The 19,053-nt window shown below is 37.8% G+C and overlaps 1 protein-coding gene across 3 annotated transcripts in view; it reads left to right on the forward strand.

Moving 5' to 3' along the window:
- TASOR (transcription activation suppressor) overlaps positions 1-18,031 on the forward strand; it is a 33,351-nt gene extending 15,320 nt beyond the window's left edge. The window contains exons 10-23 of one of the 3 annotated variants that reach the window (XM_074151481.1): positions 63-166; positions 279-382; positions 620-692; positions 821-899; positions 2,486-3,201; positions 4,917-5,320; positions 7,768-7,912; positions 12,149-12,966; positions 13,665-13,787; positions 14,349-14,508; positions 15,224-15,332; positions 15,506-15,684; positions 15,769-15,927; positions 16,573-18,031. In XM_074151481.1, coding sequence (XP_074007582.1) covers positions 63-166; positions 279-382; positions 620-692; positions 821-899; positions 2,486-3,201; positions 4,917-5,320; positions 7,768-7,912; positions 12,149-12,966; positions 13,665-13,787; positions 14,349-14,508; positions 15,224-15,332; positions 15,506-15,684; positions 15,769-15,927; positions 16,573-17,135 — 3,736 coding nt within the window. In that variant the 3' untranslated portion in view covers positions 17,136-18,031. Of the gene's footprint in view, positions 1-62; positions 167-278; positions 383-619; positions 693-820; positions 900-2,475; positions 3,202-4,877; positions 5,321-7,767; positions 7,913-12,025; positions 12,967-13,664; positions 13,788-14,348; positions 14,509-15,223; positions 15,333-15,505; positions 15,685-15,768; positions 15,928-16,291; positions 16,348-16,572 lie in introns of those variants that run through there. The other 2 variants (XM_074151480.1, XM_074151482.1) reach the window with 2 other exon arrangements.
- The last annotated feature ends 1,022 nt before the right edge of the window (positions 18,032-19,053 follow it).

A 19,053-nucleotide genomic window follows, 5' to 3' on the forward strand; every position in this document is an offset into this window, starting at 1 on the left:
CTATGAGGGGAAAGAAGAGGTCTTTATTTTTTTTTCTCCCTCCCCCCACCCTTCGTCTCCAGTCCTGAGAAGCTTGAGGTTGAAAAAGTTGTCAGCATTGATCAGTTGAAGAAAAAAGTTTCACCAGCGTTATTCTATAAAGAAACTTACCTAGGAGCAAAAGAAGGTAAATAGTTCTAGTTTAATTTTTTTTTTTAATTCAGAATTTTAAAAAGTTCTGAATTATAATTTTGTTTCTGTTTTTCTTACCTTCTCTTTCTACCCTTGTATCATGTCAGTGTTGAAGAATGGCATGTACTGTAGCCTTTATGAAGTTGTGGAGAAGTCCCGTTCTGGTAGTCACTTGGAGGGTTTACTTCAGAAACTAGAGAAAGAGAAACTTGTGAGTGCAACAGATTTGACTCTTCCTGTTTTTAAAAATAATTTTACTAACTAGTAATGGAGGCGTTTTGCAAGATCCATGATCTCACTGGAATTACTTAGCTGGCATATTCTTATGTATTGTATCAGGCCACTTCTCTACCCATGGTGGAATGTAGCCTGCAGAAAGTAAGAGTATTCCTAGTGAGCAAATGTCTTTGATTGTTTGAAATGGTATACTTTTTTTGCTTGAAAACAGGTTCTTGTGAAACCACTTCTGGACAGAGGATTTCTTTTTCTTCTTTCTCCTTGGCAAATGATATCTCCTTATGGTATGCATACTCTGGGTTTTTTGGTTTTGAGTTCGTTTTGGATTTTATTTTTTTTTTAGGGTTTTTGAAGACTTTTGAAGCATAGTGGTCTTCTCCTTCTCAGTTGATTTTATTTTCTTTTGTTCTAGACCACCAAACTGGACGGTCCCGCATGCTACATGCATTGTTTCTGTTTCCAGAGCCTAGAGGTGTAGTGAACTCAAGTAAGTTTGTTTATATTCTGTTGCAGACTTTGTAGTGTTAGTGTAAACTAAGAACAACTGTTTGCATTGGCTGTGGTCATGGTGACGGTGTTCAAAAAGTGTTTATTTCTTCACAAAAGTAATTATCACACTACATATTTTAGATTCATTTGTTCATATTTTAGAAAGTAAAACTTTATTTAAATTTCTTGATTGTACGTTTTAGTAGAACTGAGCATCTGTATTCCGAGAGATCTGTACCCTAGTAATAACATTGCACTTCAGAGGTTTGAGGGCTTTCTTTAATCATCAAAAAATCTGGAAGTCTTTAGTGTAACCTGTAATTAATTTTTTGCATTGGGATATGCACCAAAAACTGAGTAAATGAGCAAAGAAAATACTGATACAACCAGGTAATAAAAGAGGACTGAAAAAGACGTGGCTTTAGTAGAACTTTAGTGCTTTGGGATGAGACTTTAAAGTTAATCTTTTACAGTTAAAATTTGCAATAAAGTAGCACTAGTAGCAGAATGCAGTCCTTTTTGGCCAGATGTAGTTAGAAGTGAGATTGTCAAAACATAGCTCTTTCCAGGCATTTCACTTTTACAAAGGAGTTCTTGTCTTGGCAACTGCCTGCAGAGATTCTTATCTCTATATTTCTTATTTTAATAAACCTATTAGTTCTTTCTTATTTAAGTAACAGTTGTGAAAATTCACTCAGTTATAGATCGGGTAAGAGGAGATAGGACATAAGATGACATTTAAAGTATGTGTATGCCAGTTCCTTAAAAATACTCCAGTTCTTGCTGCTGTGACATTTCAAAACTTGTGAGCTCCGATTTCTGTCAAATACAAGGTTAATCACTGGTTTGAGTCTTCAGAAGTGCTTAAATAGTTGAATGGAGAAGAGTTTCAGTCTGTGATTGGAAGGAGGGAAGAGTGGGAATAGGTCAATAAAATAAAAGAAGGATATAACTTAGAGCTTCCTTGAGCTGCTGATTTAAGGATGTGGTAAAAGGGATCTAAGCTTCCCAGGACGGGGAAATCCTGCTCTTCGCACATGCTCCTGTTGCGTCTCTGTGATTTAGTGAGTTGTATTGCCTTGCAAAGGAATCGAAAAAGCCGCATAGGTTTCTCCTGGGTTACTAAACTGAATCATTTTATAAGAGCCCAGGGATCTTAGAAGCAGCGCAATGAATGGGTGGGGATTGCATAGGAAGGAGTAATGCTTCCCCTGCTACTTGCACGGAGCTCTCAGGCTGCCGCTTAGTAAAACCTTAGTAAGCCTTTGAAGTGGCCGCCTTCTAGAAGGGTCAGTGAAGTGGTTTAAATTGGAAATTATACGTGTATATAGGATACAGGTTACCACAAAATTGTGAAGATGTTCATCGTAACTATGAGCAGGTTGACTTTCAAGTAGGCTTTAAAGCTAGTTACTTCACAAAAAAATTCCTTTCCTGTCTTTTGAGTTACTTCTCCACAGTCATTCCAAACTGTGTTTCACCAAATATGTATAATACAGAATATTGCTAACTAGTCATCATTTGTTTATAGCTTTATGATATGATTTTAATTGTGAATTCCCTTTTCTCCTATGGCAGCACAAAAAAGTGTTCCATTTGGAACACAGAAAAATTCAACTACCATGGTGTTGCACGAAAATCAGGAAATCATTCCAGAATTCACAAAGTTTATTCAGTCTCTACATTTTGCTTTAATCCAGTCTCGTAAAGACACTACTGCAGATTTCAATGCTGTTGTGGAAAGGTATATAAATGAGTATTTGAAAAGATGCTGTAGTGGCTCTGGAAAATATAGAGAATTTGTGTTATATCGGTATGAATCACGGTTGGATGACAAAAAATTTCTTTATTCTGCTCCAAAAAATAAATCTCATATTGACAGCTCCTTGCAAAACTATATTTTTGGTTGTGAGGCATATCAACTACCTGTTTCTAGAGCTAAGGAATTGATGGAGGGAAATCGGAAACTTCAACAGTTCAGTCCCATCTCAGACTATGAAGCCACAGAAGAAGACTCTGATTTTGCCAATGCAAAAAGTGGGAAAAGAATCCGTGCAAAATATGAAGCCACTGCTGCCAAGCAAAAACTGCCTCATTCTGGAGATTATGATCCCGATAGACTCAAAGAACTTATTAACTTAATCCAGTGTAGGAAAAAAAATGTAGGTGGAGACTCTGATTCTGAAGACCTTAGAAATAAAAGTGGTCTGAAAAGGAAGCTGGAAAAACAGTCTGAAAATTTGCGGAAATACTTAAAAATAAGTGAATCTTCAGAGAATAGTTGTCAGTATGAAGGTAAGAAAAGTCTTTGTTTACTCCTCTTTACATCTTGTAATTCAAAGCATGCTTAACATTTAATCTCTATAGATTGAATATTTTTGCATACTGTGGATATTTTAATGCATGGTAGGTCATTTAAGCATTGGCCTGACATCGATCAGTGGAGATGTAGTTTATTTTTATGTAGGTTGTCTCTTTCTAGAAGACAAGTTAACGGGACTTGTCATCGTTCAGTCCCTTCAGAAAGAAGGCAGACTTCCAGAGTTCCCTCAGCTGTGGAACTGTCCACAGACTTTCCAATATAGAGTACTTGATACTGTAATGCCTTTAGCAGAGTTTGACTTTAGGCATTGCTATAATTCTTTGTGGCTCAAATACTCCTTATAATACCTAATAAATTTACATTGAAGGGGAGAATTAAACTTCTAAGCATGAGCACAGTTTTGAAATAGCCGGTAATGTGTGTAGTGGGACAAAGGAAACATCCTAATAGTAAAATTATTCTGGACATGAAATTATCCACATCCAAACCTCACATAATTATTGCAGATGTTATGATGCTTACTTATGATCTGCCAAAAAACCCCCTTTGATTTCTGTTTCCCTGACCCTTTTCTCAAGGCAATGAAGAGGGAAAATTGGGGAGGTGGGTGGCACAAAGAAGGGGGGGAATTAACATCAAGCACCAGTCATTCTCATGTGTAGATGAATCACTTTGGAAGATGAAGTGGAATTTTTTTTTTTTTTTTGAAGCTGCTCTTAGGAATAAATTTCCCTTTTGAGAGGGACAAAAGGTACTGGTATGTGTGGATGGTGGAGACAGAGGGTAGGCTACATGCTGGATCTTGGGATTCCTGCTTGGAAGTTCATGAGTCTTCAGGATCTTTTTACATTGATTGTTAATGTAAAATATGTGAATTCATTTCTACCTGGCTGTCATCACAAGAGTATCTGTTTAAATTTTGCCTTAACTCCTTCCAGGATATCAAAATAGCAACATCTATCTATGTTTTTATATTACCTTAAAGTAATTTGTTTGTCTTGCAAAAAATCTTACCTATAATATTTTGAGCTTAAGTATCTAAACATGATTATATTTCTATATATGATAAATGAGTTAGGAGTTCTTTATATACTTAAATTAGTCTCTTTCCAAGAAGAATAAGTACCTATGGTATTTACTCATCCAAGAGGATAACAACCCTGTTCTAAAGTTACATTTAGTGTAAATAGGCATGGTAATGTTTTATGGCTTATGCTTAGTTGGTTTATGCTTAGTCTAAAATAATTTGTGAGGTTAGGGATTAAGATACTCATCAGCCTCTGGAGCAACAGTGATAAGGCTGGACACGAGTAAATATTTTGCTCACTATCAACAAGTGCTGGAGAATTTTACAAGGTTTCCATAAAATACATAGATCTTCGTATGTGACTTCTATTAAAACATAAAATATTGTGATACTGAGTGACCTAAAAAACTATGATTATTTATCTGTGCGGAAACTATTGGCTTTAGAAACCACCCTTTTATCAACATCTACCTGTTTAAAATTTTTTTGTTAAGAAAATAAATGTATGTGTACAGTATGAATTGATGCTAAAGAGTGAGACTGTGGGTAGGTGGTGGGGGTGGTGTCTGGTTTTGCTTTTATTTTAACACTTAGTAATGGATTACTTTTCCCTCCTCCCCCTGTTCTAAGGGGGCAGAACCTCGGATTCGCCACACTCTGTTTTCTCAGTTAATTCTGGTCTTGGTGGACATGATACTGACTTGAGGCAGCAAGATGTATCTGACCCTGCTGTTAATGACACACATGGCCTCGTTAAACTGGTTTTAGAAAGACTAACTAGTGCAGGACACTTGGATTCATCGTTGGCGCAGTCTGTAAATCAAGCTTTAGGATTAAGCACTGATGAAATTGAAGAGGATATGAGACAAAAATATGAATATGAATCCATTCCAGCACAGGACAAAGATGATCATGAGCTTCCTAATACTGCTAAGGCTGAAAATATTAACTTTAAGGACCCACAGAGCCCAGTGGTACTGGAAACTGATGTGGCATGCTTACCCTACCCAGTTGATGTTGATCTCCGGCTTTCAGCTAATGAAGTAAGCCTTGAACACACACTACGTTTAAAAGTAAGTGAAACTGCCACGTAGGTAGATGCTGATAATGAATGTACTATTTTCATTAATGGTATGAGACTGAATGAAAAAGATATTATGGTTTTTTTACATAGGAAATACAGATGAGCACTAAATTTCCTGTGAAGAAGCTTTCCTGTTTGGTAGGAGTGGATGTGGAAATTTTCTTAAATCTTAAGATGTGTGTTCCTGGTTCTTTATGTCTACTCTTTCTGTAATAAAACTATGATTAAAATAACCTGAAAGATGGAAGAAACCCCATGGTCAGTGTTCCTCCCTAGTTTTACAGTAAGTGTCATATGCAGCTGCTCCAGCAATAGACAGCAAAACTTGTCACTCTGTTGCTGAGTACTGTGTATGACCGTGTTTTTCATGTCTGCTGAGACCAAAGCCTTGCCGTTGTCTTCTGTCTCTTGTAGAAAAAAGATACTCAATTCTGGCTCTCACCTTGCTTATGGTGGTGAGGTTTTTTAGCAATCTATGCAGTTATTGCATGGAACAGGTATAGTGTTACTGTAACAGCTTGCATACCGCCTTCCATCTTCCTCCTCCTTTGGGAGTGGTTCTTGGTCTGGCAAGAGTAATGAGGTTTGTTGAACCTGAAACACAGTAAGGAGAGATTTGAGAGTTCCTCATCATAGTTACTGCCTAGCTGTTGCTCTTCCAGAAAATAGCTTATAAGGCAGTAGTTGCAGTTCCATGTGGACACTCTCAGCAATGGTTGCAGGGGAGGCCATTAATGATTGTGTACTGCTTAGTCTTTAACCTTATATACCTGATAGGTGGTTTGGATATGACAACTTGTCATAATTATGAAATTCCATTTTGGGCACAGAAACGAGCCTATTTTTTTGACCAGGCTGCTCCCAGATCTAAATTGAGACAATCTACTTCAAAGCTTATGCATCCAGAGTTCTTCCCTCTTCTCTCCCCAAGTGCAAACCAAAAATAAATATATCAGTTGTAGGCTGTATCATTCTGAGACTTTTTTTCACCTGTTGCTTTCTAGTCATAAGCAAGACAGTAAAAGAAGCCGAATGGCAATCTGGGTTTGATATTTAGAGTTGGTTGGGGGTATCTTAAACAAGAATGTTTATCCACAGGTGGTCAATAGTTACTCTAGAGAAGCAAAATGAGAGCTGTTTCCTTTTTAATGACAGCTCTCTCTCTTGCCTTGATTGGCAAAACTAAGTTGATTGTCTTTGGAAACAAAATATGCTTTATGGGTTCTGGATTGTTACCTTAACAGCAAAAATTCACAGCTTACCTCAGCTGACTGTTTCTGTGTGTGTTAACGACCTTTTCTAGTGACAGTACCTCAGGGTTAATAAAGTGATTCTTACTGCTTTACAATCATCAAGCACCTTTTTGCTCTAATTGTAGTTATTGCTCCAGTTTTGGATATTGGTTTTGGTCCAGCCTCTTCAAAGTGTATTCTCTATCCTACTTAATAGTAGCAGGGATTTTATAGGGCAGGAAAATGCCCTCCTTGTGCACACAAGTGTGGATCCTGCAATCCTTATCTTTTGCTCTTCTACTGTGGGAAAGACAAAGGGCTTGTGTCTGTCCCTCTAGCAGAGTCTGAGTGAGAAGCATTAAGAAACATGTGTAGTGGAAGGTCTTAAATGCTCTATGGGTATTAAAGATGGTTGGGGAATTGGTTTTATTTCATTTTTGGCAGGAGCAGAGTTGAAAAATTCTGAGCACTTCAATGCCTGCCTAGCTCTCTTGATGTGCCCTCTTGGTGCAGTGGTGTATATGTGTTCCATGCATACTTTTCATGACAGCATATAACTGGCAGAACACCATTTGAAGAAGGCTCTTGGGCTTAGGGTTCAGAGGGCCCCGGCTGCTTGCTCAATCACGTTACTCTACAGAGTGGTTGCTCTATGATGTGTGGTATTGATGCTTATACACAAAGCCTGCTTTCTAAGTCATGGAGCAGGAAGGAGTTTGTCCTACCTTTAATCTCCGTGCTGTTTTGCATCTAACTGTCTGGGACGTGGGATGAAATTGGATTGTTCAAGGGTTTGATACTAGTTGCCGGCAGTTCCTTATTAATGCCAACATCTCTTGGCTTTCGTCAGCTGTCAAGACAACAGCCTGGAAAAAGGCTAAGGAGACAGATTTCCTAATTCTTTTTTCCTCTTTGCCTGCCCCACTCAGTTTCTGTACTCTAAGGCATGTGCTCAGGACTGCCTTATTTACTTAATGATAGAACATCAGCAAAGATATCTGTCTCAGAAATTATCAAACAGGTAAATAAAATATATAAGTACCTCATGTAAACATTTCCAAGTTCGACTTGCCTTGATTGGTGGCGAAATTGCCAATATGCAGGTGAAGTCAGGTGCGTTCTTACTGTCAGCTGCTGAGAATGTAAAAGCTTAATAGCTACCAAAAGAAAAAGTTTTGAGCTGAGAATTTTTATTGTCTTTTAGGAAGCAAGCACTGGAAGTGTAAGTAGTTTTGAAGACTACAGTCCTTGTCCTAGCACACCTATAGAACATGTTTATCGCAGGCAACATTCCAACTCAAATAATATAGGAGAAGTTGGAATGCACTGGAAACTTATTCCAATTACAGGTAAGATGGGTTTAACTCTTATGTTGCTACAAATAGTGAATGAAAACAAGTTCTAAAGGTTTCTGTCTTTCATAGATCCCATTCTTGGGTCACGTGTTGGTACGCAAGCATATTTATAGCCTATGGAGTTGTTTCTGATACTTGTTTAACACAGAAATCTGCTGAAAACAGATACTGGTGGAGAATATTGCTTTGGGTACATACTGACATAATGTAGAAATGTGAATGCTTGACTGTTTGTCTGGTGAGGTACATAACTTTTGAATTCAGTGTTTGAACTTGCTCGGTTCTACTGAAAGGTTGGATGGGCAGATAATTGCAACTGGGGCTCCAGAAAAGCCATGAGAGATGTGTTCTTAATGAAAGTGGTCTACTTCTTTCTGTATCAAGCTCTTCTACTGGAAGTGCTTCAAAGTCTTGTCCTTATCTAATCATTTACATCTTAAATAATCTTATAGAAAAAGCTTCTTGTTCTATTTCTTGATAGTGTCAAGTCTTGGGAGAGCATAAAAGCATGGATTTGAAGGATGTGGAAACTGGGCTGTAGGAATAGTCATCAGGAGCTCTAAATTCAAGGCTACAAATCAAGTTGTCTTATGACTAAATCCAGATAGAATTTATTAACTGCATTCTCTGAATAAAAACTTTGTGATTTCTGATGGTGTTCCAGGAATGCTGGAATCTGTCTCTTGGAAGCTTCTGATATTCATCCAGTTGGGTAGTTAGCAGCTTTTTGTTTGTTTGGCTGAGAAGGGAGAATGTCAGGGAAAACAGGTTTCTCTTCACAGTGTTCATAGGCCTTTTAACGAAATTGCAGGGTAGTTCTGGATAAAGTTTTCTGTACTTTCTTTAAGGGCCAAACATCAAAAGCCTGCTCGATTATTTTCCTAAGTTAGAGAGTATGGAGACTGTAGAGTGGTTTGGACAGTGGCTTATTCCTGGAGGAAATGGCCAGTGTGCATATAGATGTCTTATTTTTACTAGGCATATCTTCCTCTATAGTATCTTCTAGATGGCTTTGAATTTTGGTTCTAATTAAGATGGATTCGGTTCATTAATTAAGATGGATTCAGTAATATAATTTAAAGGAAGCTTTGTTCTTTTCTGAAACTGCTTTCTAAATCCAGTGGCTTCCCATGTCACTCATCTTTGTAGCAAGTACAGAAAGGAATTCAGAGAACATCAATCTCTTTCATCTCTGATGAAAGACTTCCTTCAACTGCAGGAAGGCAAATGAGCAATCTCTTGTTTGTTTTTTTTTTTTTTTCTTTTTAAGCAAAAATATGTTTTACTTTTGATACAGGGGTCATGTTCAGCTAAAGTTACTTTAAGAATCTTCATAGTTTCATAGTCTTCATCGTCACTCTTCATAGTTTGTGATTTGAGGAGTGGGGGGTTTGTCTTGCTTCTTCCCCAACAACAGCAGAAGGTGTTGGAGGAGGCAGTTGTTCATAGGTCTTCAACTCGTCTGGACGACTTTTGTATCGTCAGATTGTTCATTTCTTCATGATCACAGTCTAAACTTCTGGCAACAGTAAGCAAACCCGAGTCTTATTTTTGAAAGCTAACCTGGGCACAGGCGGGTGTTAACAAACCCATCCTAACTTGGTTTTGGTTTGAATTAGAGATTCTTCTTTGGCTTCAGACATAAAGCACAAAAATGGTGTTTGTTGTTACTTACTCTTCTCTTGTAAGAGAAGATTAATGCATTAGCATTCTTAAAAGTGATGGCTTTTGATTATGTTAATCTTGGATGTGAAGAAACAGAACGTTCTAAGCTTTCTTTGTCATTTTGTCATGATTTCAAAATCTGCCCAAGAATCCTCTTTTTGGAGTCACTGTATAAGGATCTCTCTTAAGCAGTGAAGAATTTGACTCTTGGTCTGCGAGGATAAACTACTTCAGCAGCTCTTCAGCAGCTGTGCTTTCTAAGATTGTTTTCAGGCAGTTCTCTTTTTGGTTTCTTTGACGTAGCCAGTGACAAGACATTAGCAACAGAGTATGTTTGAAATCATAAATCATACTTTAACAGTTGTTGAAGTGAGCGTTTGTTTATTTGGGGTTTGCTCCTTGTTCATGTATTCGTTTTTTAGGGAAGGCTTGTGACCCAAAGGTATAGATCTATGAAGGATGCCACCTTTAGAGAATTCTGTTTAAATAAGGGTACCTGGAGTTTAAATAGTCCTTTTGATTTTTTAAATCCTGTTCTTTATGTTAGAAAATATTTTTGATTTATGTTCATATTCAGTGGTATGTCTTTCTGTTTACATTCTGTTTAACGTTTTTTTAAGAAAACCCCTAGTAAAAACAAAGGCTTTTGTTTTTAAAGCAAAGTTTCTTTCTTTCTGGAAAGCTTTAAATAATCACCTTTGAAGAATAACCTAATGAGTTCTTAATCATATATATCTTGAAAACTTTTTTCCTGATATAATTGCTGTAGAAACTTTCCATCAAATTGGGATGAGTGGATTGTAGATTAATTTTTTCAATAACCTTGGGATTTGAAATTTTACCTGTACTGGGGATGCAGGCAGGAGAGCCACAGAACAAAATGTCATGGCTAAAAATTGGTATGCAACTGATTAGCTGGATTAAAGTGTAAGAAGTTATAAAAACAGCCCCAAATTTAAAGCTGTAGTATAGCTTTTAATCTTCTTACAAAGACTTGCTTATAGCATAATGTTTCTTGGTTACAATAGTGATGTAGCTTGTAAGTGCGGAGCAGCTCAAGAATGAGATACATAATATGTTTTAAGTGCCTCATCTCTCAAATGAGCTTAAACTAAGCTTACTCATTAACATTATGATTTGGTACTGAGTTTTTCAAAGTCATTAAAAATTAATATACTTGTGTATGCAAAAGGTGTGGATCTACACTGAAGGTACAGGGCAACAGAAATAAAAGGTTCAAATAAAATAGAATGGAACTACTTGGAATAACCTGATTTACATCTGTGTTTAGTGATTTTTAAAGAAAACTTGAAATTTGGGCAGACTCAAAGAATGCGCTTTGAAGGATGAAGAAATAATATCTAGTTTCATTAAAAAGGAAAATAAAATGGACCACATATCTCGTTTCTCTGTGTAACTCTTGTGGCATGAAGTAACTATGAGGCGACACTGTCACCATGAAAAAGGGATCCTGCTAGTGGCAGATCTTTTCCTTTTGGACCCGAATGGACATGATTAAATTAGGGGCTGAATATAACTTTTTTAACTGGCTACAAAAATGACTGCATTCCAAAAGAACACTAACTTTTAGCAACTGTCTGTACTATTTTGGTTATTGCTTCTGTTCCAGAAATCTGGTTTTCTGCTTATAACTGTATTAGCTTTAACACTTAAACCCCCCCAAAAAAACCTCATAGAAAAACAAAAAAAAAGCTTCCTTTGAAGTATTTATGGAACACATATATACTGAAATACCTATGTGTGTATATATATATCATTAATTGCCACAAAGTGTTAAATTTGGTTTAAAAACAAACAAAACCATAGTTTTGAATGTGGATGGTGAATAAACTGTATGCCGTGGAAACGAGCTGAGGTTTGGATTATGAGAGGCTTTCAGCGCTCCTTGCAGCGTTACTGGTTCTGGATATCAATAATTACCATAACTTATGTCCTAACTTTTTAAGCAAAAAAAAATTTTGTTTCTCAGTTGTGAGACCAGACATGCAGTTTGCAGTCTAACTCCACAAGGTAACATGCAGCTAAAATAAGCCTCTTGAAAGTCTGAGGATTATAACCTAGTAGCAAATGAAAATATTTGAATAATTTGTCACCCTGTTTGATTTCTAATTTGATTTTTTTTTTTTTTTAAATAAGGCAGTTCTGTTATGCCTAAATCAGATATTATTTCTGGGAAAATTACTTGTGTTTTGCTTTTCTGAGCAAACTTTGACTTTATTGTCCTACAGTCTTAGGAGCTATTACGTTTTCTGGGCTTCTGTACCTCAGCAGACAGTAACACTTGAGTCTTTGGATTTAAACTGATTGGAGGGGGGAGGCACAATAGTAATGCTGTTTTAAACTGTGCTTTGGAGGTTTTAGTATATCAGTTGTGCATGACTTTCAAACATGAGATGATGATGATGAACTCTTCCTATATAGGTCTGAAATCAACAGAAGAACCCCTGCTGTATTTACCACCAACGGATGCCTTTCCTAATGACCCCCGAGTAATAAGTAGACAGAGAAGTTCTGATTATCAGTTTCCATACTCTCCATTTTCAGACACACAAAAAGGGACAGCAGAAGATGGACTTTATCCGAGGCAAGTGGAGAAAGTTGAAGATCAGTGTGGGCTAGCAGATCACCCTCTGACAACTAAGCATTCCATTAGTGCAATAATAGAGACTACGCTATTAGAAGAATATAATCTCTTTGCAAGAAAGGTTCAGGAAATTTTGCAGCAGAAGAATGTCGCGTATGTCAGTGGTATGTCCACTCCGGTCTTCTCTGCCCGAGAGAGGATAATGAGACTTTCTGAATACATATGTTTACAGGCATCAGAGACTTCTGTCCAAGAATATATAGAGACACTGAGTGAAAAGTTGAATAGTGTTATTTTGTCCTCCTGCGTTCGGCAGACTCCACCAGCTTATTCCAGTCCTGAATCAGCAGAAGTGGTTGGAAACGCTGTACTGAATCCTCCACCCAACACGTTACCCGTGTGCAGGGACTCGGACACCACATTGTTATCGGAGCCATTGTGTAATAACGTGGTGGAAGATCTGGATTCTAATGAGCAGCATTTGTCAAGCTTACCCGTAGTGAAGGAAGAAATAGATCGTGTGAATGCTAAAAGAGAGGATGTGTTGACGTCTGATCAGACCTCTTCCAGTGGTGATCTGACGGAGCCACCAGAAAAGACACAGAAATCCCCAGACAACTTAAACATTTCAACCCAACCAGCCTTTTCTGATTTTATAAGCCAGTTAAAACCTGAAGTATTTAACAGTTTGGTCAAAATTATTAAAGATGTACAGAAAAACACTGTGAAATTTTATATTCATGAAGAGGAAGAAAGCGTTCTCTGCAAAGAAATCAAGGTAAGTATGTTCTAGTTCAACCTCTCTTTAGTGTTAAATTAGAATAGAGTGCCTTTCAAATCAGAATGTATAAAACTGGACTTGCAAACATAAGGTAGTCTGAAATTTGTTTCAAAAAAGGTTGAATTGTGAAAGTAGGCTGTCCTGTCCCATTTGTCATTTGAGGCTCTGAGGGAGTCTTGCTTCTATTTAGCTTTTACGTCAGTCTCTTTCTCATAGTTGGAAAGCAGAACAGGCTGTAGTTTGATTCTTTCTGAAGATACTGCCAGGGGGTGGCCTTACAGAAAAAAGATAACAAAGGCAATAATGGGATAGCTTGCCATTTTAGAGAGAGGATATGAAGTGTCAGCGTGTGTGGTTTCGGGGGTTTTTCCCCTCCCCCTCCAGTTAATGGTACAGGTAACTTTCGGAGATTACTGTTCTTCTGTATTTAAATGTGTTAGATGAAAGTGAAATGATAAAAAATTCTAGCTTTACTTGAAAACTCCTGCAGTTTCGATAGACGGGAGGTTGGCCGTTTATGCGCGGTTCTGTAAGAATGACTGACGTTTCTGTGTTGGTGCATCCTTCCAAATAATGTATCGGAAAGACAAGGAAACCTGTCTCTCTCAGATTCATTTTAACAGGAAACTTAACATGGTCATCGTGTGGGGATTCACTCACTTTTTCTTCACCGTCTTCTCTTTTTGTGGTGTTAGGAATATCTTACAAAGTTAGGTAATACAGAGTGCCATCCAGAACAGTTCCTTAAAAGAAGAGCTGCTTTAGATAAACTGTTGATAATTATCCAAAATGAAGACATCGCCAACCTCATCCATAAGGTATTTCACATAAGTAAATGTGTACTATAGAAAGCTACTGTTAAAACATAGTGTGATGAGCTCATTTTGAGCAAGGCCACTTTCTCGTAACAATATAGTGCTTAAACCATGTCCTGTGTTTAGTTGCTGCTTGAAGAAACAAAAATGGTTGTGGTAAATGCCTGGTCTTGTTGCATCATATACCTGTAACTATATGTACTAATGCATATTTAGTCTTAGTAGCTGTAAAGCTGTACAGAGGCCTGAGTAGTTCCCCTTCTAGTTCTGTGATGCTCTAACAGCAGGTGAAGGCAGCTGGCAGATGACCTCCCGCAGGTGTTCCCACCAGCCAGGGTCTATAAACCTCTGCTGGACGGAAAGTCAAAATAATCGAAGTGCGCAACTTCCACGGTCTCATTCCTGTAATGTTTTTGAGAGAGCTCCTCCCCAGGCATGAGAAAAAATAATAAATCTTTGCGTTTTGAAGTTTGACATTTGGTATTAATAAGTAGGAAGGTTCTCTAGTTTCTTTTTTCGTATGGCCTTTGGTATACATCTCTGATTTCTAACATTTTTAAACAGATACCTGGCTTGGTGACTTTGAAAAGACTTTCTTGTGTCAGCTTTGCGGGTGTCGACAGTTTGGATGATGTGAAAAATCACACTTACAATGAATTGTTTGTGTCTGGTGGTTTTGTTGTGTCAGATGAATCTGTCCTTAATCCGGAGTCCCTCACTATAGGTAAGTGGGATGTTTTCTAAAGCTTTAAAACAGACAGAAAAAGCCTAACGTTTTAGTATATGAGAGATGCCGTTCCCATCGCAGTGAGGAATCAAGTCTTGTCATTTCCAAGTCTTCTACCTATTTTTGGTGAGGGTGTTTGGGGTTGTTTTTGGGGGATTTTTTTTTTTTTTTTTTTTTTTTTTTTTGAGAACTTCAGCTAATTCGGTCTCTTTCTTACCTCAGTGGGCTTTTTGGAGAACATGTTTCTGGGGAACGAGGTCTTGGAGATCTTGGCTTCTCTTTTTAAGTTGGTGTTAGATTGTGTAGTTATGTACATGGAACCTTCTATTCCTTAGTACTCATTCCACAAATATGCTAGAAAAAAAAATTGAAAAACTAGATTCTTTCACTCTTTCTTTATTTGAAATGGAATAGTTAATGAAGTTACCAGTTTTTAAAATATATTTTAGCAAGGCAGATCACATATGACTGAATTCAGCTTTTACGTAAGCGGATACCCCTGCTCGGCATCTGACCTACAAACAAGCAGCTCAGATTTGGAACGCTGTTGTTGGCTGATCTGCTGGGAAGAAAACCTGCAGTACCGGGGCTGGTGTTCATAGTTGTGTAACTGCTTTGATGAAAACTGAAAGAAGCTTTATGTATAAACTGAAGCATTATTTTCAGTTTGCATACCACAATGTTTAACTTCTATTCAATATCTCCGAAACAGATAAACTAAAACAGTTCTTAAAGTTTCTGGAGGATCTCAATACCCCAGATGGGAAATGGCAGTGGAAAGTCCACTGCAAAATACAAAAAAAACTTAAAGAGCTGGGGAGGTAAGTAGTGTTACTCAAATACCAGTTGTTAAAACACTTCAGCTTTAATTATGCTCTCGAAAACCTGATTAAGTAGAACTTGCTGGTATGTTTGTCTTTTGACTTTAATTTTAATATTTAGATTGACCTCCAGTCAAGTATCTTTCTAATAGTGTGCTTTTCCCCCGTTACAGAATGAACGCTAACGCCCTGAGCCTGCTGACCCTTCTGAACACCTATCAAAAGCAGCACTTGGTTGAGATTCTCTCTTACCATCATTGTGATTCCCAAACCCGAAATGCTCCAGAATTAGAGTGTCTTATCAGGCTTCAGGCTCAAAACATACAGCAGAGACATGTTGTCTTCTTAACAGGTAAACCCCAAATTTATGATTATTTCTCCCTCTTTTGATAATAGGTGCTAAATATTAATGCAAAATCTCTTTTTATGTATTTAGAAAAGAATCTCAAAACCCTTTCAAATTACGTTGATAACGGAATAGTGGTTGCTACTGTTGATGACTTTATGCAAAATTTTAAAAGTCTCGTTGGCTATCACAACTCTGTTACTGAAGAAAACAGCCTTCCTCCCCCTGATGCTCACACCAGACAATCAGGTAATATTAAACACACTTCGCTTTCTTTAGCTAAATAGATGTGTGGGGTGGAGGTCCTTGAGATAGCGTGCCTTTACTCTTGTCAACGAACAGGACAGATGGCAAGGAAAACCCAACTCTCAAGCTACTCTTTTTCTATTTTAAATGATGGGGGAAAAGCAGCTGGGATGGAGCACCAAAGGAGATCTCTAATTAATAGAGAGTTGTAGGCTAAGGTGGTGGTGGAGACAGTAGCCATAGTCTGTTTTCAGGAAAAGGATAGACTTAATGATAGCTTTTAGAAACCGTAACAAAAGGACTGGGATGTCAGTAATTGTACTCCTTTAATTGTCTGATCAAATACTCACCTACTGTGTAACTTTAGATGCTGTTTTGACATTAACCCCTTTGGAGCTGGGAGTTGGGATTTCCCAACACTAAACATGAACACAATGCGCAGAAGCTTTTAGCATCGGAATAACTGGACACTCACACAGAGGGTTAAGTGTGGTTGTTGAGTAAGTGAACAAGAGTGGCAGAAGACCAAGACTTAAGTGATATTGGACTTGCAGACCTGAAGCGTAACACTCTGTGAGTAGTGTATAGCTTTTCTAACAAAAGCTTGTATTTCAATAGAATAGGACTTTCTCTTTTTTTTTAATGTAGTTCTTGTAGAAACCGATGAAAAGGATGAGGAGGACATGTCTCTGGATTCAGGGGATGAAACATCACAAATAGAAATCTGCAACGATGCCTCCAAGTATGATACTCATTTGGAAGCTTTGCAGGCAGAGGCCAAGGGCTCACATGGAGCAGACACAAAAGAAAGCTGCTTATCAGTGACAGAGTTATCTCCCAAAGCACAAATTGGCTCGATAGAAAAGACTTCTAAAATTGACTTGGAAGAGATACAACCAATTACACCAGTTTCTACAACGTGCTCTGCTGAAGGAGAAAAACACAATTCGGTTGAACAAGCTCCTTTCAATAACTTCCAAGTTTATAGCAGACAATTAAACATGTCCCATCAGTTCAGCCACTTTAATGTACTCACTCATCAGACTTTTCTGGGAACAACGTACCAAATTTCTTCTGCAAATCAGAACCAAGAAGGGGGCAATTATTTTCTATCTGCTTACAGTCAGAGCATGGATACAGACAAGTCGTCTTCGTCTGGTGGCTGGGATATAAATTGTGATTCTTCCAGGCCATATTCAAAACAGAAATAAACTCCTAAGTCTCTTTTTTATAAGTTGCTGTGGACTTTTCTGTTTCTAAAATGGTGGATTAACAATTTCTATTTTATTCTGGAACAAAATGTTTCTTGTCCTTTATCTCAAATGTTTTCTTGTCTTATTTAAATCCTGATGACCTGTACCTGTTGGAAGCATCTGAAAATTGAAATAAATATATATTTTTTTTAACAGTTACTGTACTTGAATTATCTTGTTTGTTGGCACTTTTAAGTTTATACATTTGTATTTGACCTGTACCTGGGCTTCAGTTTGAGGTCTCTTTTAATGTAAAACTGAATGTTTGCCTAAAATATGTGAAACGGCGAGGGTTTTTTTTTAACTGTAAGAGTATCTAAATCACTTTTTTCTTTACATAAATATCAAAACTTATGTATTTATTTGACATTTGACACAAATTTTGTACAAATGTTTTTACATAGCTCTAAGGCAGTGTAGTTATTTTAATGACTATATACTGGATTTTGGCTAAATACCTCAAGTAGAGTAACCAATGGTGGAGTTCCATCACAAAAATAAAATAAACTTAGTGCACAAGGGACTTGCTGACACATGGCCTTGTCTGTGGTTTTTATATTGTTTTCAAAGTATGTGAGAAATACCCACATTTTATTTTGTGAATAGCAAGTGTTTTTGTGTCTGACTGGTACTCCAAGCTCATTCAGCACCGTCAGAGCCCTCTTACAGCTTTTATCTTGCCATTGTAATGACTGTAATGAGAGAAGGGCAGACCTGGTTTTAATGACTGTGGTAGTTCAATTTGCATTAGAAAAACCTCAATCTTAGCATTGTTCTAAGTACAGAGTTTTATCTGTTCTTAATCTTGTCCTTTTTAATTTCATATCCGCCCAGTTATAAACTTACTTTTCCCCAGTGGTTCTCTCGTAATTGTCTCATTTTGTATGTCATCTTCTGACTCCGGCTTCTGGAAAACAGCAGCTGATGGTAAATAGCCGGGGAGCCTCAAGCCTGCCCTGGTTATTCCACAGCTGGGTTCACACACTAGTGCTCTGGACTCGTGTTTACTGCTCTGGTCTTCAGGTTGTCCAAAGTCGTAATGTTTGGGGTTTTGGTTTTGTTTTGGTTTTTTTTTCTGCTTGCAATTTGATTGTACTGCTTTTATGTAGGACCTGTGGTTTAGTACCAGATGATGTATTTGAAACTACATGATTTGAAATTCACAAAATTAGTTAGGGAAAAATATACTGGTTAAAAAAGGTTAGCTTTTGAAACAAACCAACCTACCCCACAGAACTACCCCTCACGTTGAATGTCTTTCCTCCCATTAACAGCTGTTTGATTTATTTGTTTAGATTAAGAACAGGCCAGTACTAGACTAGTGTAGCAGTTGTTACCCTCCCACCGAACGTGGCAAATAGATAATCTGTTTTCAAAAAAAGAACTCACTTGCAGAATCAAGAAACCGTAATGGATGGGTGAAGAGCTGTTCTACCTCCTCTCACGCCAAGTGCGGATTCTCACCCAGTGCGTGCCCTGGCCCACAACCCAGAGGGCGCCTTTATTCCCTTCGCTATCGGGTACCTGCACCCTCGGGTCACGGCTCAGAAGAGCTGCTGCCGGGAGCCTCAGGCTGGAGGTTCTGTGCCAGTTATCACATGGAACCACACAACAACTACCATCAACTCAGGGTACGCGTCTTCGGCAGACATCTAGAAGAGAAACGGTTTTATCCCAGATTATCCTGTCTTTTGAAGACTAAAAGCAAATTAATCAGAATTAAACATTTAATTCTGACTGGAAGCATTAAATATTGTCTGTTGAGACCTTGATGGTAATAAAACTTCTTAAATTGAGTCCTACTGCCTTGGGCCCAGCTCACTGTCACGTTAAGCGCTGCTCTCCTGTTTGACTGAGAGGGGAGGAAAGGTTTAGT

The sequence above is a fragment of the Numenius arquata genome, chromosome 8, assembly GCF_964106895.1.
Source record: "Numenius arquata chromosome 8, bNumArq3.hap1.1, whole genome shotgun sequence".
NCBI lineage: Eukaryota > Metazoa > Chordata > Aves > Charadriiformes > Scolopacidae > Numenius > Numenius arquata.